The sequence below is a fragment of the Myotis myotis genome, unplaced genomic scaffold (genome assembly GCF_014108235.1).
Source record: "Myotis myotis isolate mMyoMyo1 unplaced genomic scaffold, mMyoMyo1.p scaffold_m19_p_8, whole genome shotgun sequence".
Lineage (NCBI taxonomy): Eukaryota > Metazoa > Chordata > Mammalia > Chiroptera > Vespertilionidae > Myotis > Myotis myotis.
Genome location: NW_023416390.1, coordinates 53,439,228 through 53,466,812, shown reverse-complemented (window position 1 = coordinate 53,466,812; position 27,585 = coordinate 53,439,228). Strand labels below are relative to the sequence as shown.

The following is a 27,585-nucleotide window of genomic DNA, read 5'->3' as shown; positions in this document are numbered from 1 at the left end:
CTACTTCTCTTCACCTGTATTGCCACCACGTAGTCCAAGCCATTGTTGTTTTTCCATCTTACATTATACCAGTAGCAAAACTTCTCAAGTGATTTCCCTATTTCTACTCTGACTAAATTGTCTGCAGACATCAGCCATGAGGTGTTTCAAAATATCCAGTGGATTGTGTCATTCCCACCCCAAAGGTTTCACTGCAGCCAGAAGAAACACAGATCCCAAGGCTGCGTGTGATGTGGCCCCTGTCTCTGTATCCTCGCATCTTAGCATGCCGCATCTCACTATGGTCCCGCCTGGCTGCCACTGCCTCCGTTCTGGTCTTCTCACACGCCAGGGCTGTGCCCCAGTGGGGCCATTTTCACTGGTGTTTTCTTTTGCTTGAAATGTTCTGCATGTGGTTTCATGAAGCTTGTTGCTTCTGGTTAAGCCTCAACTCAATTGGCACTTCCTCTCAGAGGTCTTTCCTAATCTTCCCATCCAAATTAGCCCCCCCACCGAAGTCATTCTGCACCACATGACTCTTTCTTGTCAGCACACAAACATCTTAGGAGAAAAAACAAACACGACAAAATAACAATAAGCCTTTCCTTCACCGTGTGAAGACTTCTAATATTGTCCTTTTTATTTCCTTTTATTACCAAGACCAGAGGCCCAGTGCACAAAATTCATGCACTGGATGGGGGTGGGGGGGAGTCCCTCAGCCTGGCCTGCACCCTCTCACAGCTTAGGACCCCTAGGGGGATGTTCTCCTGCTGGCTTACATCCCTTTAAGCTGGCAGTCAGACATCCCTCTTGCAGTCTGGGGCTCTTGCAGTCTGGGACCCCTCGCTCCTTACCGCCTGCCTGCAGTGGAGGCGGGAGAGACTCCTACGACTGCCACTCCACTCACCAGCTGTGATCCTGGCTTCTGAGCATAGGGACAGTGGCGGGAGCCTCACCTGCCTCTGAGGCAGTGCTAAGGAGCAGCAAGCCCAGCTTCTGGCTGAGTGGCACTCCCACAGGGGGAGCACACTGCCACCAAGGGGCAGCTCTTGCATTGAGCATCTGTCTCCTGGTGGTTAATATGCATTGTAGCGACCAGACATTTCTGCCATCCAGTCGATTTGCATATTAGCCTTTTATTATATAGGATTCTAGCAAGAGGAGGCCCTACTCACATCCTGTTAATTTCAGAAGCCACATTAGTTTGGCTTATGGCTAATATCCAATTAATATTAATGAACATGGAATTGGTATGCTCAATGACTTATTTTCAGTCCTCATCATGCTTTATGTATTTATAGCATTTGACACTCTCACCTTGAATTGCCCTTTACTTCCAGTAGAGTGAGGTAGGTAAAAGTCCTATAATGCCGAAAGCAGTCTCCAGTAAAACAAAAATGTTGTGTTCTACATAACACTCATTTGTATAAGCTAAAAATAAATTTATAGCTACTGAGCCTTGAAACTAGGTTTTACATATAAAAGTAAATTCAGTTTTGCCCATTTTAATATTCATTACATTTTCCAGGAATTTAGCCACCATGTAAATTGAGATATGATTAATTTGTTTAGTTTGGACATTTACTAAGAGTTGTTTAATGTTTCAGAACATTATACCTTCAATGACAAGAGGTCTTGTGGTGTGGTATTTGTGTACTGTGTGATATGTAGCATGGTTATATCAGTAACCTATATATGTATCCTATATAATAAAAGGGTAATATGCAAATTGTCCCCTCAACCGAGAGTTTGACCTGAGTTCAACTAGGGGATGGGGCTGGCCTGCCAACCACCTGGGGCCCCTTTTCCTGGTCGTCCCTGCCCCCGATAGGCCACACACACCCCAATCGGGGGTAGGGTCAGCACACCAAGCACTCACGACTCCTTCCCCCAGCACACCTGGCCCGATTGGCCCCAATCAGGGCTGGCTGGCCAGATCCCACCTGTGCATGAATTCATGCAGCAGGCCTCTAGTATATGTATAAGTGTACTATATACATGTATACATCTGTAGTTATCACAGTCACAGTGTTTCTAGGTGTGTATAAATGTTAAAATGCTTATATATGCATAACTACCTGTATACATACACATATATACATATATAAGCACATGTATATATATTCAACCCTTATGTTAAAATGCAAATATAAAGAAAATATTTAGTTAAATATTTAATTTATTGTTTAAATATGGACTTCCTCATTATAAATAGGTATAGTATTTAGTAACTTCATTATATCATTTAATATAGATATGCCTGAAGCATTTATATATTTAAATAGGTATTTTATTAGAAACATTTCATTTATTTCTCCTTTATAGTAAGGATAGAAATTATATATTATATTTGTAAAATTGTGTGTTAAAAGATGATATTATCTATGACTTTTATTTAATGACCAGAGGCCTGGTGCACAAGATTCATGCACTGGGGGTTGGGGGTTCCCTCAGCCTGGCCTGTGCCCTCTTGCAGTCCAGGACCCCTTGGGGGATGTCCACCTGCTGACTTAGGCCTGATACCCCCAGGGATCAGGCCTTAGCCGGCAGTCAGACATCCCTCTTGCAGTCTGGGGCTCTTACAGTCCTGGAGCCCTCACTTCTTATTGCCTGCCTGCAGCAGAGGCAGGAGAGGTTCCCACCACTGCCGCTGCACTTGACAGCCATGAGTCGGGCTTCTGGCTGAGTGGCACTCCCCCTGTAGGAGCACACTGACCACCAGGGGGCAGCTCCTGCATTGAGCATCTGCTCCCTGGTGATCAGTGCACGTCATAGTGACCGGTCATTCTGCTGTTTGGTCAAATTGCATATTAGCCTTTTACTATATAGGATAAAAAAAAAGGGGGAATTATAATAAAATATTTATTATATTGGGTCTGATAAAGCTGGGAATCAATACTTTATAGTTCCATGACTCTAATGGGCTTGTCCTCTAACTAGCATGATCTTCCTACCCTTTCTACCTGTAAAACTTCTACCGGTAATCAGGAACTCCCCTTTGCATGCTCACATGTCCCCTTGTCCACAGCACTATGAAAGCATGCCTCAGGCAGTACTTATTCTATTCATCTGCTGCTCTCCCACTGCAGACTGCAACCTCCCAGACAGTGTGGTCCTTGTCTCTTTCCTGTAAACTTGGCACATAGTAGGTTCTCAATAGATGCTTACAGAATGAATGAACCTATTTGAAAATCTGACTAAAGCTACGAACTCTGTAGTCAGAAAATGTACTACACACACACCTACCAGCTTTCCACCCAGTTTCCAGCGTTCTAAGGTATTGGGAACACAAGAAGTATTTTCCGACCTAGATATTATTAAAGAGAAAGCTTTGGAACAAGACATTTCAGAAAATGCCTCTTCCACATAATTTGAACACAAAACAAGTAAACCTCTTCTCTCTCAAATCACAATTTTGAGTGAAGAAAAGAACATCTTCACCTTTGACAGTTTTATACCCATGGATTAACATGTAGTGATTTTATACCCTGGGAATGTGCTATGTGCTATGAGACACTGTTTTATTGTTTAAGTTTGGTTAAAGGTAAATAATATTTAGTATCTCTTAGCAAAAACAGAAAGAATTGTGAATTATTTGCAATGGCAAAATGGTTCCATTTCATGTTATAGCATTTTCAATTGAAAATGAATTTTACCAGTGAGATATGGGGAGTTTGTAAAGCAACCAGGTACTTTATTTTTTTGCAGTTAAAAAAATAGATTCACTTTTATACCTGAAATCTTTCAGAAAGTAAGATGCTTACGCTGCTCTTACCTCATCAGAACCAGATCCAAAAATCAGCAAGTCGAAAGGAATCGCTGCCACCATGTCAATCAGGAACCAGCCTTTGAAGTAGTGGATCGCTATTTTGGCGGGGTCACTTACCACTTCCTCATTCTGATTTACGTACGTGGTTCTGAAGTTTATTAGAATATCTATGATGAACATAATATCCACAATCAAGTCTACCACATTCAAAGGGCTGCAGGAGTAGCCACATTCTCGCCGCTTCTGCTCCTCTCTGTCGTTGAGGAGAAAGGCTGCTGAGTAGGGGGTGAATATAGCCGTGTATATGACCAACAGCAGGATAAGCCAGTCCCAGACGGCCTTGAAGGGACTGTAGTGCAATATTGTAAACTTGTTGATGCGCGGCGTCTGCAGTTTGTATTCTGGCAGGACGTCTGCTCCTAAGGAGAGAACCTGAATATAGAAAAGAAAAACATACACCATATAAAAATGCCATTATTTAATCCCCACACCTATACAAACATTAAGGTAATTAAATAGCAAAACCTATTAGAAAGGATTCACATAATGGAATTCATACATTGTAAAGTGATATTTGAGGAAGCCCGTATAAATCCCTAACTTGAGAAACCTCATTGGTGTTTTTGATAAATATTATTTTCACTGAAAAACATGAGATAACAAGTAGTGGTTACCAGTTCCTTTGGAACATACTACTTGTCAGAAATAAAACATAGCTGTTTTTTTTGTTTGTTTGTTTATTTTTAAGAAAACCATGAAATCAGTTTGATACATGAGTAATTCAGTTTTCAAACCCAAGAAAGGATAGGCTGTAATGAATAGAAGCAGTCTACTTGGTTCCAGGATCACGTTCATAGTCTGGGACAAATAGACTTTCACCTGAACTTCTCCATCACATTTAGAGAATTGTGAAGAGAGAATTGTGCAAGGGGATGTTTAGAAGAATAACCTGGAAATGTTGCAGAATTCTTACATATCAAGGAGTGCTCAAACTCTAAGATTTATTCTACTTAATAAGGCACTGAGTAGACTAAAATAGTTCATTTTTTTAGAGTTTTAGGTTATCTGAAAAAAAAAAATGAGTTAAACTTGAATTGTGACTTTACCCAGTAGGAAAGTTCATGTGTTTGTGATTTTAAACCAAATTTTAAGAACAAAGGTAAAATAAAATATTAGCTACCCAGAAAATGTAAATACATGGGTTTTCAAAAATTTTACATTTTGATGGATCCACAAATGGCACATAGAAGCATTTTTTAAAGGAGTGATGGATTATAATTTTAACTTATGGATATCCCACATAGATGTAATGGCTTTATTTCAAAATGAATCTCACTAAATAAACGTTCTTAGACTAGATTCTTCTAAACGCAGCTAATAAATCATCAGCTTTTCAGCATGGCTCTCAGTAAATCCCATTAATTAGTCAAAGAGTGTTATTTCTGTGTTCTTAGTAATTCTATCCATGTAGGTTTTAACTTAACTATAATAATAAACTATCTCAGACAAATTGCAACTTGCAATTTTATTTTTATTGTCATACTTCTTACATCCCCACCCACATATAAGTTACTGTTCTATTTAAATAAAAAAAAACTTGAGAAGTTAAATAACAACCTCACATGAGATACAACATGACTTTTAAATATAACAGAAAGAGTTCAGTTAAAATAAGTGAAGCTCTTTTTAGATAATAGCTAAAGTGATTTAACTAGCTTTGAAAAATACAATAAAGAACCTAACCATTTTTCTCAGTCCAGAATAACGTTGTATATGGAGGAAACAGGGCTTTTATTTAAGCTATTGTGAAAAGTGACAGGAATTAATTATTACTAAGAGAGAAATCTGTAAAATAAAGTGATTTCACTATTTATTAAACACCAAAAATCCTCAGAATCCAAGATCTAAATCCATATCTATAGTTCTAGTGATATCTGACTTCCACAATCCAAATAGGAATGATGTTTAAATAATCTATCAATTCATAAGTGCAGATCGATAGAATGCAATCCTGTTATGCTTAGTACAGAAAAACAGTGTAAGATATTTTGGTCTGGAAAGAACGGATCATCTCTTATGGTGTCATTATGTAACATCTCTTTCTCAAAAATCAGGACTACTCAGAATATAGAAAGTAAATCCAAAACCTTATTTTGGCTCTCAAAGTCATCTAAAATACGGACCCATTCTGTCTTTCCAGTTCCTCTCTCATTATATTTCTCTATGCACACAGTGTCCTCTGGCAAGACAACTAAAATTTTTAAGCTTCTTCCCAAATTGCTAAATTCACAAATTTCTCTCATAAAAAAGGTACGTAGTTTTTCAAAGAGAACCAGAAAAAAGTCATTTTTAAAGACAGGAATATATGTCTGAGCTTGCTCCCTGCTTTAGTGACCTGCTTCTGATATGAACCTCCCATGGGGGCAATCTAAATATTTGTTTTAGCAGAAGTTATACTACATACATATAGCACCTTAGAGCTTCCCCTGAGAAGAAAAACTGTGGATGGAACTCTTTCCATTGCACATATGCAAAAATTGGAAAGGAAATAATATTACACGTAGAGTTAAAAGAAAGGCAGGGAGGTATGAAATAATGTGTTGTGGGTTAAGCTGCTTTATAATGTTGATGAATAAAATGCAAGGAAACAGTGGCAGAGGAGGGCAGTGAATAGGGACAGTGACAGGCTGTAGAAGATGTAATGCGACATGATAGTAATCTCAGACTTTCTCATTTAGGTCAGGGTTTCTCACACTTGAATAAAATATAGACTCCGTTTAAGGCTAAGATACTTATTGCCTAATGATGATTTATAATATTTGAAATGATAATGTTAGGTAAATATGTACCAAAATAAAACTGGTTAAAACCTCTTGTGGATTGAATTGTGTACCCCCAAAAGATATGCTGAAATCCTAATATCTGGTACCTCCTAATGTGATCTTACTTGAAAATAGGGTCTTTGTAGGTGTAATCAAGTAATAGGTAGTCATGGTGGACTGGAGTGGGCCCTGATGAAATAATTGGTGTCCTTACACAAAGAGGGAAATGTGGCTGCAGAGACACAGCCATGTGACAATGGAGGCAGAGAGAGCTGCAAGCCAAGGACCACCAAGGGTTGATGGCAGCCACCAAAACCTGCAAGAAGAATATGGAACAGATTTTCCCTCAGAGCTTCCAGAAGGAACCGTGATTTTGGACTCCCAGCCTCAGAGTAATTTCCATTATTTTAAGCCACTCTGTGATATTTTACTATAGCAACTCTAGAAAACGAATGCAATGACAAAAACATAAACAAATACATTATAGAAAAAAAATTGCAAAACTATCATCACTAATTTAATATTTGATATACCTGATTGCATTTTGACTATTATGTGTGGTTTGATCTAATAGATAAACTATTTTTCTCTGTTCTAACCCAAAGTGCCTTTTTGTATTAACGTGTTATCAAAATGATATCACAAAATTAAAAAATTGTATTACCATTATAGGGTAATTTAATCGAATTCTTAATTCAAATTTCATTCATAATAGTTGTTTAAAACCAATTTTAAAGGTGTTACTTGATACTGTACAAAAGTTTTTTGTTTACTTGAAGTTCAATTTTGCTTTGGAGCAATATTGAATTATACATTAATTATCTAATTAAATTATTTCTGGAACTAGGTTCAGAAAGGAAGTTCATTTGCAATTTTCAAATGTATCTATTGATACCAAACCATTGAAATTTGGTATATACAACAATGGAACATGTTTTGAAAATGCATTTGTAGCAATTGGCATGGTACTAAAAGTTATGGTACAAATTCTTTTGATTTCTGAAAGGCCATGCCATTTTTATATATTATTCAATTCTTTCATGACTTTTATCAGCCAATTATACAGCATGCTTTAGTGTCATGTGGTCTCATTGTAAACCCCAAAATAGTCCTAGGCACTGAGGCAGTACTCTGTTATTAAGTGATTATCTTATTGATTCAAAAGATTATTATATTGTTTTAGCTTTTCACCAAGATACAGTAATTTTTAAGATTTTCCAGGAGAACTAGAAAGAAGTTCCATATGCTCTTTGCATAATATATGGAGCATATAGAATTTTTCCATATGATCTCCTTAGTAGGATAGTATGATGTCTTATGTAGATGCTCAGTACTCCCAAGAGACATGTGGAAATACTCAGTCCTCTTAAGGTCAAGTTCTGGAACTGGCACAGCATCACTTCTGCCATAATTTAATGGCCAAAGCAGTCACAGGCTATCCAAGATTCAGTAACGTGGAAGGTTAGCCTTTACCTCTTGACAGGAAATGACATACATGGGAAAGAGAAGAATTCAACTGTGGCCACAGGAATTGCTAACAATTATTGTTCTTAGGTATGATGATAATATCATGCTTATGTTTTTTTTAAATAGTCCTCATCTTTCAGGGATTCACAGGGAAATATTTATGAGTAAAATTATATAGTTTTTAAGGTTTTCTTCAATATCACCCAGAATGGGAGAAGATAACAGGGAGAGAGTGTCTGCTTGTATGCAACAATATCAACTGTATATTGATTTTATTGAAACTGGGTGATGGGTATGTATAGGTATCTCTAGTTTCATAATATGTTTAAACATTTTCACAATAAGAAGTTTAAAAAAGTTCTAGAATCTCAGCCAGAAAGGTCTAATATATTTGAGGAAGTGATTTCTTGATGGAAAATAAAGAAATAGGTCTACAAACGTCACAGAAGTTCGCATCTATCAAAATTGAGTTGGTTCTGTATCAGGTAAGTTTGGATTCTTGTTTATACAGAAGAATGGGTACTTTGCTCTCTGCACATCTAATTCATATGATGCTGACCTTTATTCAACAACACAGACTACACACAATCCCTATTTTGCCTACCCTCCAACTGTTTGCCTTCATATTTCCATCATATTGGGGCAAATCACACTTACAAGAAGGTAATTGGACAGGCTAAATCTGCAGATGCTCATCCCTCTCAGAATACTTAGCTACATTGTTCAACAAGTTAGGTTAAAATATAGACACTTTTCAGAAACTCATAAGGTTAGGCCTCTTATTGAGAAACAGTGTTCTCATATTCAAAGCTTTCATTCTAGTTTGATATAAGAGGTATGTTTTTGCATTTCCCCCATAAAACTACCACTGAATGCAATGTATATGTTGTAATATAATTTTTGTAAAGATTTGCATTAGAGATTATTTTTATAATTTATTTCTAGAAAATAATTGAGTTCTTTTGAGGAATCAAAGTTTTCATCTCTCTTTCATTTTAAAAACTGACAGTGAATAACTTATTTCATTAATTGCAGTTTCTTTTTGCTTTCTTGCAGAAAACTATATGAGTTCGGAATTTTAGTACAATTATTTATGTTTAATAGTTGTTTTAATAGTTCTATTTCCATTTTAATAGTCTAAATGCATATATATGTTATAATGTCACCTTATACTTCTTTGGAAATAGGAAAAATGTATAAGTCATAGTCCCAAGTAAGTTTATCAATCAAAAAAAGACTTTGGAGTGCTGTTAGAAATAAAATATTAGATAGGTAAATATTTGTTTTAAAAACATGAATAGTATTTTAAGGGGTTCATGATTTAAAAGTAAAAGGCAGCTACACCGTCTATTAACTTTTCTTAAGAGAGCCAACTTCTCCTACACACTTGGGAAGTAATATACTTTAGAAAGATAAAACATGATTAATTAAACTTTGATAAGGCTTTTCTTTTTTTATATATGTTTTTATTGACTTTTAGGGAGAGAGGAAGGGAGAGGGATAGAGAGATAGAAATATCAATGAGAGAGAATCATTAATTGCTCAGCTGCCTCCTGCACACCCCTTACTGGGCTTTGAGCCTGCACCCCAGGCATGTGCTCTGACCAGAAATCGAAGCAGTGACCTCTTGGTTCATGGGTCGACACTCAACGGCTGAGCCATACCAGCCGGGCAATAGACTTTTCTTTTAAGAAAGGAAGAGAGAGAGAGAGAGAGAGAGAGAGAGAGAGAGAGAGAGAGAGAGAGAGAAAAGAAAAAAAGGAAGGAAGGGAGGGAGGAAGGGAGGGAGGGAGGGAGGGAGGAAGAGGGGTTAAAACTCACTGTACTAAAAAAGGGGGAACTGTATGATCTCCAGAAAAAAAATATTTATATTTTCTCTTTCCTGAAACCACCAATTAAATTTACAGTTTAATACAGTCTAAAATATTGTTCTCTTTACCAAATATAATTTTCCTAGTTGCTAGCACACTGCTATTTGTTTAACCTCTAACTGCTAAGTGTTATATACAACAAAAATCTATATATGAAACAACACTATTTATTCAATGAAGATCTATTGTGAAAATTTTGTGGGAACACCAGTATTAACAACTACTCTTCTCTTCAGAAAAGTGCAGTAGGGAACGATTAAGTCTTCCAAAAGATTATATGATATTCTGGCAGCTGTTAAAGCCATACTGAGGTGTTGGTAGAGACTGCTCATCTGTTATTTATCCTTTATTTGGGACTCACAGTTAACTAATAGGCTAGCTGTATTTTTAACTATTGGGAAGAGCAGTATGTAACAAAATGAATCAGGTAAAACATATAGCATCTGGAAAGATTTAGAATCCCTGGCTTTTCAGCAGATGATTTGAGAAATACAGCAAAGCCTGAGTAATTATTGCAACAGGCAGCCCCACTGAAGATTACCCAGACATTTAAATTAAAAGATGAAAGGGATTCACACAATAAATCAAATCTGTCACAAAGGAAGTTTTAAATAATAAAGTATTAAAATTAGACTGTAGAATCACTGCAGCATTCTATATTGAAATAACTTTCTAAGGCTTCAATTAAAGTAGAAATTTAGTCATTTGTGTGTATGTGCACATCTATGTATGCATGGATGTTTAATAAGTCGGGATGATTGTATGATTTTGTAAATATCAGAGTCAAGCAGGTTCAGCTAAATGTCAGGTTGAGTGTCTGGCATGTGCTGTATATGCTAATCTAAATATGCTGACTTCTTAATATATGTGACTCAGTATAGGAGAAAGAGGTTAGATCATATCTCAAACATTTATAATATTTATAAATTACTTAAAATACATACATATTAAAAAATTAAACTCTTGCCCTGATTGAACCAAGAGGTCATGGTTCAATTCCTGCTCAGGGCACATGCCTGCTTAGCTCATCAATGCTTTATCTTGGAGAAATAGGATTGTTAATACTGACTCTCTTTATGTTAGTCACCAGGTCTAGTGTTAAATTCTGACATTCAATTTTCTCAGTGGCTCTTTGAGATAATCATTATTATCTATATTTTTATAGACGAGGAAACTGACTCAGAGAGAACAAATAATTTACCTGAGGTCTCAGAGACAAATATAATATGATCAACCATAAAATTCCCTAACCTTATTGAATGCCTTGATTTTTTTTTACTGAAGACTTGATGGGCATTATCTCATTATATTACAGGTTTACAATGTAAGTGCTTGCTGTAGGTTGAATTGTGTCCCCCAACAAAATATATGCTCTATTCTAAATCCTAGGACCTGTGAATGTCACCTTATTTGAAAATAGGATCTTTGCAGATGTAATCAACTTAAGATGAGGTAGGTTATACTCAGTGGATTGAAGAGGGCCCTATACAAAGAGGGAAGAGACAGAGACAGACACACAGAAAGAATGACACATAACAATGGAGACAGAAATAGGAGTGATGTGTCTATAAGGCAAGGAACACCAAGACTTCCAGCAACACAAAAACTCAGAGGAAGGCAGGAAACTGATTTTCCTCTGTAGGCTTCACAGAACATGCCCCAGTTAATGGCTTGATTTCACACTTTTATCCTCCAGAGTGTTGAGAGAATAAACTTCTGTTTTTTTTAAGCCTCTCAGTTTCAATTCATTTCATTATGGGGATAAAGCCTACCTTTTCTTACTGCACATGCTGTTTCTAGAAACAGAATTTATTTTATAAGGATCTGTGTAAACCCTTTCATAGTGATAAAACCATTTTTAATAAAATTCTAATCACATAAGTCAAAATAATGAATAAAGAGAATTATGCAGAATCACTTCATTTTTTATAAATCTTTATTGTTGAAAGTATTACATATGTCCTCCCCCCCCCCCATTGCCTCTTCCCCTTTCCCCACCAAGCCTTCACCACTCTATTATCTGTGTCTATGGGTTATGCATATGCACATATGAGTTCATTGGTTGATCTCTCACCCCCCGCCCTCCACTCAAATCACTTTTTGCCATGAGCCTCAATGTTACTTGTTGGGATAGAACACAGATGTAGGACATAGGGAGAACAAAATAGCAACGTTAGATGGCCATGATGGGCACCCAAAATAAAGACAATTTCCACTAATTAGAAATGCATAATCTGTCCAATATTGCTGCATGGGTTAGACTCTGGGCTGAGATGGCCCTGTTACATATCACAGCTCTGCCGTGGCCCATTCAAAGAATCTCCCTGAGCAGCAGATTCCTTAGCAGCAACATGAGGACAGCAATACCTACATCATAAGCCACAGTGTACTAGGTAAGATCACACATGTATAAAGTTTATAGAGAACCCCTGTCTTACCCTAAACTCCCCATAAGTGAATACTACTATTATAATTATTAGGCACATTTAACTTGACCAACTCAAAATTAAATTATAAATAACACTGAATGTCAACTATAATTATTGACTGAACCCAATTCTCTGATGTGACCTTTGGATTAAGTCAATCATGCAAACAAAGATAGCCAAAGACAGATAATTATGGTTCGTGGTTTTGCTGGTAAGATAAAAGTTTTTCTTTGATTATGAACATCTTAGTTATGCTATGTTGGCTCGTGGGTTATTTGTCAAGTAGTGATTTAAGGGATCAACCATTTTTAAAAAGCTCTCCAACACTTTGCAAAGACTCAGTTTAAGCAAAGAATAAGATATTTCTTCATAAAAGCATGGGTCCTGGAACTAGGGAACAGTTAGTTAATTGGGTTAGAATGGCTATCATAAAAAAGAACTGTCAATCTGATGGGTGGTTGGAGAAAATTACTTTTGAGCATCTTCTGAGAATACATGACTTTCTCAATTTTTCTGCAAGTAATAAAATGGCATTTCTTTAAAATGAATTCAGTAAGTTTTTATGGAGTTCCTGTCCACTTTACAATTTGAGTATATTTTCCAAGGATCCTGTAGAAATTTATATATATATACATATATATATATACATAGAGATGATATCTGAGATTCTGCAGTTTTATTATTTTATCTAACACACATTGTTTGCTCAATTACAATAAATTAGTGTGATTTTACTATGTTTGCATCTTCTAAAGGTCAAGGATTATTGTGTTTTAAAGGCAGAAATAGGCAACACTCTCCATGAAAATTCCAGGATGATGGGATTACTAAAAAAACCTACATGCCTCTTTCATGTTCAAATAATAAAATCAAAACAAACAGCAGCAACAATCAAAATATTTAAAAAGAACATTCCATATTTAAAAATTACTGAATAAATAGTCATAAATTACTTTTAGTTATGATATATTAACTGTTCTTTTAAGAGAGAAAACAAACCAAATATTCTACTATAATCCATGATGAGTCTTGGAATTAAATCTGACACTGATTCCATCATAGTCAAAAAAGAGTTGTACCTAAACAATGGCTAGAAGTGTCATTGAGATAACTTTCTTTGATAACCAACTATCAATCACAGTCTACCTTTTAGTCATGCTGAAGAAATCTGAGTAGTGCATTCAAGAAAATCATCTTTGCTATTTTAAGGAACTTTAGAATAATGAGCATATGAATCATCTGAAGTAAATGAAAAAAAATAAATATGGCATTCTCGATTATTCAGAAGACTTTATATAGAAACATAATTTTGTATCAAAGATTCATTGGCTTCCTAGTTTTGTTCATCACCTTGCAGGGATAACTCCCTAGGAGGCAATTATTCATAATTGTAAATTGTCCTGAATTCCATTTTGGCTATTGTACTTTTTATCTCATCAGACATTTTTTTACTTTGACAATTTTTTGTGGGGAAAAAACAACTACTAAGATGTTTTTACTCCTATTCATGTTCCCGGGAGGGAGGCATGGATATGATAACACTTACCTGAAACAAACAGTATGATGCAAGTGACACAGAACAAATAAAAACCAAGCCAGGTTGTGCCTCTTCATGATATCCTCTAGCCTAATAAATGTGTAATAATATGATTATGACCACCCCTCAATCTTCTTGACTTCTTTATTTTTTTAAAAATATATTTTATTGATCTTCTACAGAGAGGAAGGGAGAGGGATAGAGAGCCAGAAACATCCATGAGAGAGAAACATCCATCAGCTGCCTCCTGCACACCCCCCACTGGGGATGTGCCCACAACCAAGGTACATGCCCTTGACCGGAACCGAATCTGGGTCTCCTCAGTCCACAGGCCAACACTCTAGCCACTGAGACAAACTGGTTAGGGCTTGACTTCTTTATTTCCACACCTTTTACATCTTATTGATAGATAAAATATGCCAATTTTTTCAAATACGGTTAAAAACTGATATATTTACTCTCTTGTCAGAGATACATATAAATAGCAAATGACACGTATTATTTCCTTTCAGAATTTTTATCCAATTTTTACATGGTAAATAGGCACAATGTCTAGCATAATTAATTTCATAACGAACCCTTCTTACTAATTTTGCCCTGTTGGTACATTGTTTAAGCTTTTCATACGTAGAGTAGCCACTGAACTCCATTTTCTATTGGTTTCTAACTCAGTGGTCCCCCAACTCTTGGATTTTAGAGTTTTGTAAAACTAAAAAGAAATGGGTGTTTTGCGATATTTTCCACATTAGGAATGTTATGAAAAGCAGCCATCTTTCTCTACCACCATTATTTCCTAAAAGTATCCTATATAATAAAAGGTCAGAGGTGTCACGACCAAAATGACCAGAGACCAGATGGCCCCGCCCCCAAGCAAGCAGTTAGAGGCAATCATGCAGGCAGGCAGAGTGGTTAGGGGTGATCAGGTAGGCAGGTAAGTGGTTAGGGGCGATCGGGTAGGCAGACGGCCCCTCACAGGGCTGGCCCCACCCCCCCAGCAAAGAATGAGAGAGGCCCAGGCCAGCCAAGCCATTGACCCAACCAAGCCTGTTGCCTTAAGAGGGAGGTCACTGGTGGCAGGAAAGTGGGGGAAGCGCTGCACAGGTGCCAAGGAGTGGCAGCAGCGGGGGTGGGGCCAGCTGCCTGTAGCCTGGGGAAAGAAAGCCTCCATAGGCCCTGATCTCAGGCCAGGCCTAGGGATCCTACCCGAGGGGTCCTGGATTGTGAGAGGGTGCAGGCTGGGCTGAGGCCCACCCCCCCTCACCCGAGTACACAAATTTTCATGCACTGGGCTTCTAGTGTTAATACAAAAAATCAGAAAGGACAGAATCTTAAAATAAAAAGCAATCATTTTAAATAAGTTCAACTTTGTGAAATCTGGTTATGATGTTTCACCTTTCTTGCCATTTGTTGTGGACAGTTCAAATTGTGTCATCAGCAAGCACTTCTCTGGACACTTGCCACACTAATTATCTCAATTATAAAATACACAGGTTGAGTTAAGCTAACTCTAAATCCCTCCTAGCCTTAACATACTCTAACAGTAATATGACTGTCACTGATTTTTTTATACTGTAAATTACTCTGTTAGTCAAGGGTGAATACTACATTTGTGATATTAAAACCAAGCTCTATTGTGAAAGGGAAAGTTTCCACTATATATATTTAATTTTTTAAAGCATAAGGATTTATCCTATATACTCATTTGATAGACATTTGCCATGGTGGTGCAGGACTTGATGGTGGCAGACCACTGAGCACTGAGATTTATGTCCATGTGTATTTTGTATGTAATCCAACTGTTCTAGAGTAAAGGCTGCCTCAGGTCAATCATTTTGGTCACAAGGATATTATTCTGTACAGTAAGAATTCAGTGAGTCATGTTGAATAATAACGTACTGTATCCTTGTTAATAGTATAAGTTGGACCTGACCATAGTTAACTGTGTGTACTAACATTATACACTTATAAAAAATCCACTAAGTATCATGTAAATGTGCATCCTGCCATGCAGTCATGGACCTCCTTATCCCATTTTTATCTTTTTACATTTGCATTTTTAAGTAGCTATGGACCTAGAGGAGACACCTATTTTCTAAGATGATTGACTGTCCACCGTTCATCTATTTTTCAAATCCACATTTAAGATTTCCTTTTTATACAGGTTTTCTTTGAACTAAACCTCTGAAGGTAATCAGAATTAACACAGCATTGCACAAAATCAAACCTAACATCTCATTAATGTGCTCTCTTGTCTTTGTTTAATTGACCACATCTACATCCTTGTCACTATAAGCTCAATGGTTAGAGGCTATGCTTATCACTGTGATACAAGTGAGTGTATAAATATAATATCTGTATATCTGTATTCACACACACACACACACACACACACACACACAAATATCTATGTAGTATGTTGGCTAGAAGTCTGAAAATGGGAAGAGAGCGACACTATGTAAAATGTGGTAGGAAACTATTGCCTGTCAATAATGTATCATGAAAGAAACTCAGAAGACATAAAACACACATTTCTATAGTTCACTATACGTGTTGTAGATCAAGACTGTTTAATTCTGTAGTGAGCTAGCAGCATTCAGGCTGCTATTTCTTTACTGTAACTAGGTCGGGTTCCTCCTTCATTTTGAGGACTCATAATGGGCTTTAAGTGATTGCCATTCAGGTAAAATACTCAAGATTATTGCATTAACAGTAATTTTGGAAAAAGTTAATTGGGTGCTAACATTATAAATAAGTTGTTGTGAGGAGAGGTGATTCTAATATATTAAATGTCATACGGTGTAATAGTGAATGATTTTGAAGGGAGAAATGATCACTGACAAACGATGAGATGCATTATTTTATCAACCTTTGCTTATGTCTGCTCTTTAGAGAAGGAGGTGAATTATCATGAGCAGCATGTCATTTCCAAGTAATTCTGTTTGACTTCAGCATGGATTTTAGTTCCTTCCTATGACAGTGGGAGGCTTTCTTCTGGGAATTCACAAGGTATTAAAAAAGAACAAGAAAAAAATTTATAGCCTAAAGCCTCCCACACTGACTAAGGAGCTGGCAAGCTAGGTAAGTTTCCTGTCTTTGGGGAAGAGGCTAGTAAGCAGAAGTCATCATGTTACAGAAAAGTTGGAAGAGATTCTTTCACCAAAACTTGTGAAATCAATATGTCAACTGATATCTATATCTAATACACCGTGCTCCATCAGCTGGTGAACTTGTACATTTAAGCACCAGGAGCCAATTCTGTTGGTTACTATGTGTTTTGATGCTCTTTGTCCTTTCCACCTTGGAGTAAAACCACCTGGCAGTGGTGGGCTCAGCAGTGACCCCATTTAAATGTGTTTGGTTATGAATCTTAGCACCTGTGTACCTTAATTGGAAGAGTGTGATTGTTGGCTGCTGATACACTCCAAATTTAAATTAGAGAAAAAAAATCAGCAGAAATCTTGAAGCATTAAAATAATTAGACACCAAAATGTAAATAAAGTACCAATACAATCTGACTTTGCATTTGTGTTAAGGAATATAAAACTATTAAACCAACACAACTAAAATTTGTTCATTATCTACTTTGCAGCTAGCTATTCCAAATTATGCAAGATTATCAACTAAACTAGACTAAACTAGAGGCCTGGTGCATGAAAATTCATGCACTGGAGAGGGGTCCCTCAGCTTGGCCTGCCCCCTCTCACAGTCCAGGAGCCCCCAGGGATGGGAGACTACCTGACGATCAGGGGAAGGCGATGCCCCATCACACTTTGGCTGGGCCTGGTTACCTGAGCCTCCAGCATCCCTGGGGGGCTGGGGGGCTGAAGGGACTGGGGGTCTCCGGAAGCAGGCCACCTGCCTGCCGCCCTGGCAGAGCTAAAGGGTCTGGGTGCCGCCATCTTTGAAGGCAGGGCAGTCAATTAGCATATTCCCTCCTTATTGGCTGTGGGTGCTGCCATCATTGCAATGGTGTGAGGGTCAATTAGTATATTCCCTCTTTATTAGATAAGTATCTTGGCAGAAGAATTTAATTTACATGTCCTATTATATATCTTGGACAAGATATTTATTCTTTATTATAATATATTTGAAAAGTTAAGGTGGCGTGTGATGACTAAATACTGCTGTATTTTATTTTATATTGAAAAAAAAATCAAGTCTTACGGACTCATATAAGATAACACATATGACAGCAAAAACGTATTTTAATGTAATAGCTAAAATTTCAGGAAACACTGACTGAACAACGACCAACTTAGATCCAATAGCAGAAGTGCTGCCAGAGGTGGTCCCTACACGCAGGTGCTTTTGAATTAACCTGGAGAATGAACATGTAAACTAATAATTTACACGTGATGTACCAAGGGCCAGGCAAGCAGGATCTGTCAGCTACTGTGCAGCCATCTAGGGATGCTTGACAAGGGTGCTATGTGAGTAAATCTTAATGGTTAACTGGGATTCTCCCATCGCGCCCCCCCCCCCCCCCCCAGTTAGAAATAAGATGCGTTCCAGGGAGTCCACAACACTACTAAACTACTAAAGCCTGGAAACATATTCATCAAGATCATTCAGAGGGACAAGGTCTTCAAGCTTTTTTATGTATGAGGACTACTGGAAGCTTGTCAAAATGCTGATTTCTGCCCTCAGCCCTCTGAGTCCAGAGGAGCCTTGGGAATCTGAATTTAAACAAGCATCTAGAGGTAATTCAAAGCAGTTAGTCTCCTGTGTATATATTTGTGTGTCTGTGGATGTGTGTACTTGTGGTGCATTTAGTAGGTGTGTATGTGTTTATGAGTGTATGTTTTTGAGAGTGGGCAAAAGAAGCAGGATATGTGTAGAGGGTGTGGATTAAGAGGTCCGTGGGGAGCAGGTTGTATGCAGTTTTAAATGCCTGGCTGAGAAGTTTGGCTTGTGAAGAAATACAGCTGTTCTGAAGTTGTAAACTTCAAAATCCCAAATAATGGGAAGCCAGTGAAAGAAAGATTGACTCTTATCTAAATTGTATCTTAAGAACTGTGAGTGAAGAAAAGCATGTTCTTTGATCTAAACAGCTCTTGTTTGGGTGTCAGTCTTTTCAAAGCCACACTTGAAATAATCTTATGGAACCAGGAGCTGGGAGTGAAGGGATCGGTAACGGAGGTGAGAAGTAGTATCAAGAAATGGAGAGGAAAAAAGACCGCATCAGAAATCTCTCAATAATTCATTCATTAAGTCATTCCACCCACTTGTTTTGGGGACCTACTGTGTGCCAGGAACTGAGCAAGACTCTATATGTACAGAAATACAGTCATCTTTCTCTTGAGGCAATCAGATTTTAATAGGGCCATAGAGCAATAAATAGACCATGATAATACAGCAGTGTAATATGTATGATAATAGAGTTAGGCATGTGAGCTGGGGGAGTATAAGAAGGGCCACCGGACCCAGAATTGTGGTGTGTGTGCGTGCGTGTGTGTGTGTGTGTGTGTGTGTGTATGTGAAGGTTTCCTGGAGGAAAACTGAACTCTCTGAATTGAGTATTTAAGCATAAATATAAGTTCTTCAGCTAAAGAAGAATAGGGAAAGGTTGTTCAGGCGAAGGAGACCATCCTGTAAGAGGTCAAAATTGCCTTCCCACTGTAGGTTGTTATAGTTGCAGAGAAATTGGGGAAGTTATAATAACAACCTCCCCTTGCTGAGGTCTTACCATGCGCTAGATAGTGTGCCACAAGCTGCACAAGGATTACCGTCTTTAATTATCACAAAATCCTAAAATGTAGGTATTATTATTGTTTCAAGTTTCAATGAGGAAACTGAAGTTTTGTGAGGTTAATAAACTTTCCCCAAAGCATAAAACTGATAAATTGTGGGAGCCAGGATTTGAACCCAGGCAGCCTGTCTTTAGAGCCCATGACCTTAAAGACCATTTAATACTGCCTTTATGCCCTATATAAAGGGTGTCCCAAAATTCACGCAAGATTTGAATTTTACGTGAGCATTAACAACAACAACAACAACAAAAATAAAAGCCTAATTTTACTTGGTTTATTGAATCAGATTCTCATATCTGTTGCCCTTTGATTTCAATCCCTTCAATTTGATAAGCATTACCAAGTACCAATTATGGCCCAGGAGCAGGGACAATGAAGACCAATGAAGACCACGGCTTTGCGTATGTGTCAGCAAAGCTGTGGAGGCCATTTACCCGATGTGCTATTCCATACATAACCCTATACTGTATTCTTTATGAATCAATAAAATATTTACAATTTTTAAATTATAAACCTGTTTTTTCTATCAAAATTACTTCTTGTGTAAATTTTGGGACACCCTTTATAAACGGTCTTGTATGTCATATTAAGAAGCTTAGACATTCTCTTGAGGACAACTAGCAGTTGTTAAACAAAAAAATCAGATTTTCAGTTTTTAAAGACCACTTTGCCACGGCAAGTGTTGTTTGATTGGAGGAGACACAATCTGGCTCTGAGACTAACTAGAGGTGGTTGCTATAATTTTTCAGAGAGACATGCTGAGGTTTGAATAAAGATTGTCCCTCACTGTGGAAGGCAGCCTCGGTAATGGCTCCCGGTGATTTCTGCCTCCTGGATTTCAGTGTCGCGGTGTAATCCCTTCTCCTTGAGTGTAGAGTGGGTTTATTGACTTGCTTCTAATGGTTAGAATATGTCAGATGTGATGGGAAGTCACCCTCAGTTTTAGGTTATACAAAGACTGTGACTTCAGTCTTCCGTGCGCACCCTCTCCCTCCCTTGGACAGCTGCCATGGTGTGAGGCAGCCCCACGCAGAGGCTCAGAAGCCAGCCACAGCCCCTTGAGTGAACTTGGAAGCTAATCCCTCGCTAGCCTGGCCTTGAGATGACTGCAGCCATGGCTGTCACCTTACTGCAGCCATGGCCGTCACCTTACTGCAGCCTTGACAAAGACCTTTAATAGGCACCACCTAGCTAAGCCTCTCCTTGACTCCTGACCCACAGAAGCTGTGAAAGGAGAAGTGCTTGTTGTCTACAGTCACTATGATTTGGAGTGATTTGTTACTCAACAATAGAAAACTATCACCCTAATCATCATATGTACCACAAGCCCCTGGAGACACTTGGCATGCACGTGGCAGGTTGACACTGTTTAATGATGTCATTTGTGTACAGAATACTATGTTGGAGGCTTTTTCTGGGAGAATATTAGTACCTCTAATTGACAGGAAAGCCTTGAAAAAACTCTACTTACCTTATAATAATCTGTTTTTGTCTATGTTTCTCACAAAATATATTTTTGGTAATCTTAGTATCATTTTGGAACCTCTAATTGACAGGAAAGCCCTGACAAATTCTAACTGCCTTATAATAATCTGTTTTTGTCTATTTTTCTCACGAAATATTTTTTTGGTAATTTCAGTATCATTTTGGAAGATCTGATAGTGGACCCTCATGGCCAGTAATGTGGCACGAGATAAGATAATGGAACTTGCATTCCCAGTCTGGACTCAGATTGCCCCTCACTCTGGATATTAAGCCAGCTCTTTATCCACCATCTGGGTGTATAGAAGATACCACGTGTGTTATGACATAGTTGCTATTGCATCATGCACAGTATAGCCACGTAGGTGACTGTTGAGTATACAGCGAATGCTTTTTGACACGGGTGAGATTGTGATGCACACCTACAGCCGAATTTCGCAACTATGTGGGATATTTACAACCCTTAAATATCTGCCTCTCATTATGTATTCTCCCCTAAATAGCTGACGGAGAAGGCAAATTTAAAATGGAGTCCTTGAAGGCCCCCCACCCCCACCCCTGAGGTGTACTTGCTCAGCTCCGGAGTCAGGGGCTGTGTGCATACAGTTGGCTCAGATGAGCTGGCACCCTTGAAACAGAGCAGCTGCACTGAACAATTACCGGGCTCTGACTGAGAACAGTTCCCGTGGGGGACAAAGAGCCAGCTGGGCATTGCTGGTGCTTGTCTGGTGGATGTTTGTTAGTTTGTGTGAACACTCAGATTCCCTGGGCAGCATTCAGTGGGTGAGAGAATTCAGTCTAGAATACATTAACCCAGAAAACGGCTACTGGCGAAGACCCTCTTGTGGGGGCAGTGTGTGCCTTCAGCAAGCAAGTTGGCAAGCCTAGGCCAGAACATTAAGAGCTTGGATGAGGCCCCTGAAGTTTGGCATCTCATTAAAGGAGTCTGGCACCCATTAACGAAATTCAATCTATCAAGCCTTAGCTTTCTCAATGTAACCTGCTGAAATAATGTCCTTAAACTTTCTGGTCAAAATTACACTAGAACTTTACACTGGTATATAAAGATTTAGAATATATTCATTATACCAGGGGCTGTATCTAAATATTAATATTTGCAAAGATTGCTCTCAGATAAGATCACCTCAAAGCACCTTAATACACTCAGTAATTCAGAAAAACTCATTATCTTGAAACTATCATTCACCTTGTGATGAAGACAGATGCTGAAATGAGGTGATTTTTATAGCAGCTTTTTTTATCTTTAATGTAATATATATTTTAAATGAAGGTTATGAATCTTAAACTAATGAAGGGTTTTCTTAACACTTCATTTTAAATTACTTCCATTTTGCTAAGCTATATATTATTTGGTCTGTCTCTTTAAAACTATAGGTTCATTAGTACATTTTGCTAATGCATTTTATATCATCTTTAAGTAATCTTGAGATAAACAATGAAACAGTGGTTAGCTTTCCATTCCCTGTAGTAAATGATAATGGTAGATAACGTCATGCATTGCTTATGAGTTGAGGAAAGAATACTTTTCCAGAGACTATTTGCAAATTTTTAAGCTTCAAAAAATACCAGCCTGTTCTTACCTCTTGTAGAAACAGAGCTTCTCAGATGTTAAAAGAGATTATGCATATGATTAAGTCCCACATTTGCAATACAAGCTTTTGTGGTAACAATAAAAATGTGCATTGGTCAGAAGCAGAAGACGTACCCCTGAGCAGCATGTCATGTTTCATTTGCCTTGGGAGATAAGAAACAGGACATCTAAGGTTTAGGCTAGCCACAGAAGCCTTGTCACTCACTAGCACCTATTAAGCTATTTTTAAGAAAAATTTTCTAACTGCAGTGAAAAATAAATGTGACATTCTTGCCTGGGCCTTGGTAACAATTAAGGGCAGTGTCTTGAAAGTTTAGAGGTTCATGATCATTCCTGACATTTTGCAGTTTTTCCTGCCATGACATTTCTTGGGGTTGGGAGCTCTCACCTCCTAGTTTGGACTCACTCAGTGGGAGACTAAGGCCCTGTAGGCACCACAAGTGTTCAGAGCTTAATGTGCCTTTGGAGAGTAAAGGAGCAGGGTGAGCAAGAGGCAAAGATAAAACAGAAGCTTTGCAAGACAGAGGCCTGGCAGCCTCACCAGTCACATCCCTATGCCTTTGGCTCTTTTTTCCACTTCCAGTTCTATCTTCCCCAACAAGGAGATGTGAGAGAAAAATTCAATGATTCTTCCCTGTAGGCTTTAGAGAAGGAAAGAATCTAAATGGAGAAAGTTTTCTTTTTCTTTCTTTCTTTTTTTTTTTTTTTTTTTTTGCAGTTGGCAGGCCCTAAAAAAAGCAGTCTGTCATTTTTGTCTTCACAGGGAATAATACTGATGAACATACGAAGCAAAAATACTATAAACTCTACAACAAAATATTTTGTGTTCATGCTTCCTTATTTTCAACCTTTTTATATTATTGGATAAAATATTGTTTAGCTCTTAAAAGCCAAATACCATAATAGATTTAGGAGGGGGCTTGTTAGAAATCTGGCTCTGAAACCAACAGCAAATCATTGCAGACTAGACATATTAAAATTTAGCTTTTAGTTAAGGTTATTAAATAATTCCTTCTTAACTGTCATAGCTAAGGAGGAGAATGTAGTCCTGTCCCACATGGGGCCTGCAGGCCTTGCTATAAGCAAGTTTCAAAAGGTATACTCTGCTTAATAAGGTAAGAGAAAAATGTAGCCAGTTGAGCATAAAATGGATAGTTCTGTTCTTTTCTTTTTGCTCTTAAGAAAATGTCACTGACTCACAATCCCAAGATGTCTTACAGATCTTTCTTTCTGTTTGAGGCCATCTGGCCATAGCCACATAGACGTGGACAGGATGCCACCAGGAGATGAATAAATCAGATTGTGGAAGCTTGCATAAGAACTGACCAATCAACACAGCCCCTCTGGCCTTGAAACCCTTAGTCATGATTACTCATGATTTTTGTCCTATAAAACCTCTTGTCTGTAAACCATTAAGGAGTTCTGGCTTTGAAACCACTTAGTTTCCCATTCTGAGTGGTGTCATTTATAATAAAATAAAAAATATTTCCCCATTGTAAAGCCCAATGTCAGTTCTTGACTCACAGGCATACAGGTGGGCATGGATTCTCTTTTTACTCGCTCAATTTCAGCTCCTCCTCAAACACAGGCCTACTCTTCCTAAGAAAAATAGATATCCACCCATCCATCCATCCATCCATCCATCCATCCATCCATCCATCTGACATTTACTGAGCACCAACAATGTATCAGACACCAACAATGTATCAGACTCTCATGTATAAGAAAATGAGAGACAAAAAAGGCACTGCTCCTGTATTTAATGAGTTTACATACAAGAGGGGAGATAGCATAACACAAAGGACTACACAAATAAAAATTTGATTACAATTTTAATCTATCTATCTATCTATCTATCTATCTATCTATCTATCTATCATAAATGATAAAAGAAAGGTATTATCAGAGCATAAAACTAGGTGAATTTAACATAGTCAGTGGGGGTGAGGGTGGTTAAAGAAGGCATCCTTGAGGAAATGGCATTTAAGTTGAAGTGGGTTAGGTATGCTGATGGCACATAAAGGTGAGACTAGAGACAGGTAGGGCTCACACACCTGGAATGACTGACTGCCTTGGGGCTCCATGTGTTTCCCTAGAACTAAAAATCTAGATTTCTCCTGTTAAAAGCTATCTTTGTCTCCCATTAGTATGCCATGTTTTCCCACTTAGTTGTTCTTTACAGCTTTGAGAGCTTCAGAAGTTTTTCCATGTGGATTAAAGTTTATAGACTATTAGAGATAAACACAGGCTAACAGATTGTGAACAAACAACTTGTGACCTCCTTAAGATCACAGAACATCATGTATTACTTCAGTGTTGAACATCTTGTAGATTTAATTTACTTGTTTGTTACAGAAGTTTTAAGTTCAATAAAAATTATTTGTAAGTTGTACATTCATTCTGTGACTCTTCTAAGGTAACCCTTGAGCATATTTTGTTGGTTTCTGCTCTCATAAATGAATATTTCCTTATTTCATTTTGCAAAATTTCTCCTCCACCCTACAAGAAAAGAACCATTTTAGAGAATGCACAAAACTATTTTGAACCAGGTCATCATCTGGTTAATTCAAAATTGCATAAGTCTAAATGAATTAGGTTTTCAAGGCTTTATTACACAGTATAATTCCCCATCTTTCAGTCCAATATGAAGCCACAGAATCATGAGTACCAGCAATTTCTGGTGCTAATTTAATTTCCGACTTGCTTGCCTTTGGTGTAAGGTAGGCCCTCTGGCAGTTCAAGCTCCTGACCTACTTAGAGTTTATTTTATGCTCTGGAATGCAGCCCATTTTATAGAGCAGGTTAAACTCTAGAACAGGTCATTAATCATTGTAGCTCCCTGGGCTTTCCTGGTGCTTTTGAGAAAGAAGCAGAACTGATACAAATAAAACATGTAGGGAATTTTTATTTTGAAAGCCTCAAATCTGCTCACAGAAATCACCAGGGAGGAGAGATACTGTATTCTAAATTTAGGTAGGTGGAAAAGACTCAATTACTGGAAAATGTTGCCTTTCCCTAACAGGAACGGGGAACATGAGAATCTAAATGTACTCTTTTAAATTATATAAAAGGTCACTTGATATATTGAGTTTATATCATATAGTTATTGATAAGCTGAATATGTTATTTATCTTTTAAAACTAATGATAATTATTTATTAGCTAAAGGATACCCGTATCAATCAAAGGTTTTATTTTATGTTATATACTATTAGAGCTTGGCTTTCTGGTGAAAACAGAAGGCTTATGAACTTTATGTATTCTTGTAGATTTTGAGAAAGCATATGTTTTTATTCATGAGAGCCAATGATCAGTACCCAAAGCACAACTCAAAACTCAACTGAATAAGCAATTAGCTTTCACAATTTAAGAGTAAATCAAGTAATGACACATATTTTGCTACTTGTTCAGTATTTATAAACAAGAAATGAAATTTATATATTTACTCATAGGAACATAAGCTCTCACGAGGCATTTACCTAAGGAAACTCAGAAGGATTGACGGTAAAACATGTGAGGTCCTAATGACAACGTTTATGAGAACAGCAGCATTGTCCTTGATACTCCCTTCTCAGGGTCTCTGCTGGGCCTTGGCTCAGCTTCATCCTCGTGTCTATTGCACCCTCGCCATTATTCTAAATGCTATGCAGCATTCCAGGCTCAGAACAAGTCCTCTCCCATGAAGTTTCCCCTGACCATGCAGATACACCTTTACCTGATTTCTAAATGCAAATATTACCTGGCCCATATGTGCTATCCTTCATACACAGCACTGTAGTATATTTTAAATTATGTCATATGTTATAACATAATTTAAAATATGTTAGTCATCCCAAACATCCCATAAAAAGTTTCATTGTACCTGCTCATGCATGGCAGGTGAAAGGGTCTTAGGTGTCATAGGTACACAATAAATGATGCCTCCTGAGGATAGATGCAGTGGAATAAAACTCAAGTTACAACATTAAGGAACTCTGCATGTGTTGGGAAGATTGTTCCTATTTGTATGACGACTGAAATATAGACAAGAATCAGATCTGAAGAGCTGAAGGAAAATATTTTTACCTACCTGGGGATGCCTTTGGAGAGGTCTTGATAGAATTCTTACTAATGCCTTCTTTAAAGTTCTGACTTTCTGTCTTTCTTAGAATAGAAATAAGCTCAGGCTGATTCTCAAGACAGAGGGATGGCATTTATTTTAATTTCTACTTTATGACAATGTCATCTTAGATTTTATTTGAAGGTACTGCAAATGAAACCTGATATTCCGTGAAGAATGATTTTGCCAAGGAGACCATAATTTCTCAAGGATTTAATGAAGCTATTTCATTACTTGCAAGAGAAAAGAAAATCTCTAAGGACAGGTGTTACATTAAGCCATAAAAAACAAAGTTCTGATTAGTTAATATAAGAATTCTGTTGTTTAAAAATGTAGGGATATGGAAATGCTATTATTTTATTTACTTTTTAAATATATTTTATTGATTTTAGAGAGGAGGGGAGAAGGGGAAAGAGATTGAAACATCAATGATGAAAGAGAATCATTGATTGGCTGCCTCCTGAATGCCCCACACTGGGGATCGAACATGCAACCCAACTGAGAATCAAACCATGACCTTCTGGCTGGTTCATAGGTTGATGCTCAACCACTGAGCTATGCTGGCCTGGTGGAAATGCTATTATTTTAAATAGACTCTTGTGGTGGATGCATTTTTCTTATTTCCTTATTTTATTTTATTTTATTTTATTTTATTTTATTTTATTTTATTTTATTTTATTTTTACTACAATGAAAGTGAGTCCATCTACAGTAAGCACAGGAATCCCAACACATTCATAAATATATTTAAAATTACTACTAATGTGCTG

The 27,585-nt window shown here is 37.6% G+C and overlaps 1 protein-coding gene across 1 annotated transcript in view; it reads right to left on the bottom strand.

Moving 5' to 3' along the window:
* KCNH7 (potassium voltage-gated channel subfamily H member 7) overlaps positions 1-27,585 on the bottom strand; it is a 407,166-nt gene that overhangs the window by 67,489 nt on the left and 312,092 nt on the right. Inside the window, exon 7 of the mRNA XM_036319925.1 lies at positions 3,755-4,180. Within this exon, the coding sequence (XP_036175818.1) occupies positions 3,755-4,180 (426 nt within the window). The remainder of the gene's footprint in view (positions 1-3,754; positions 4,181-27,585) is intronic.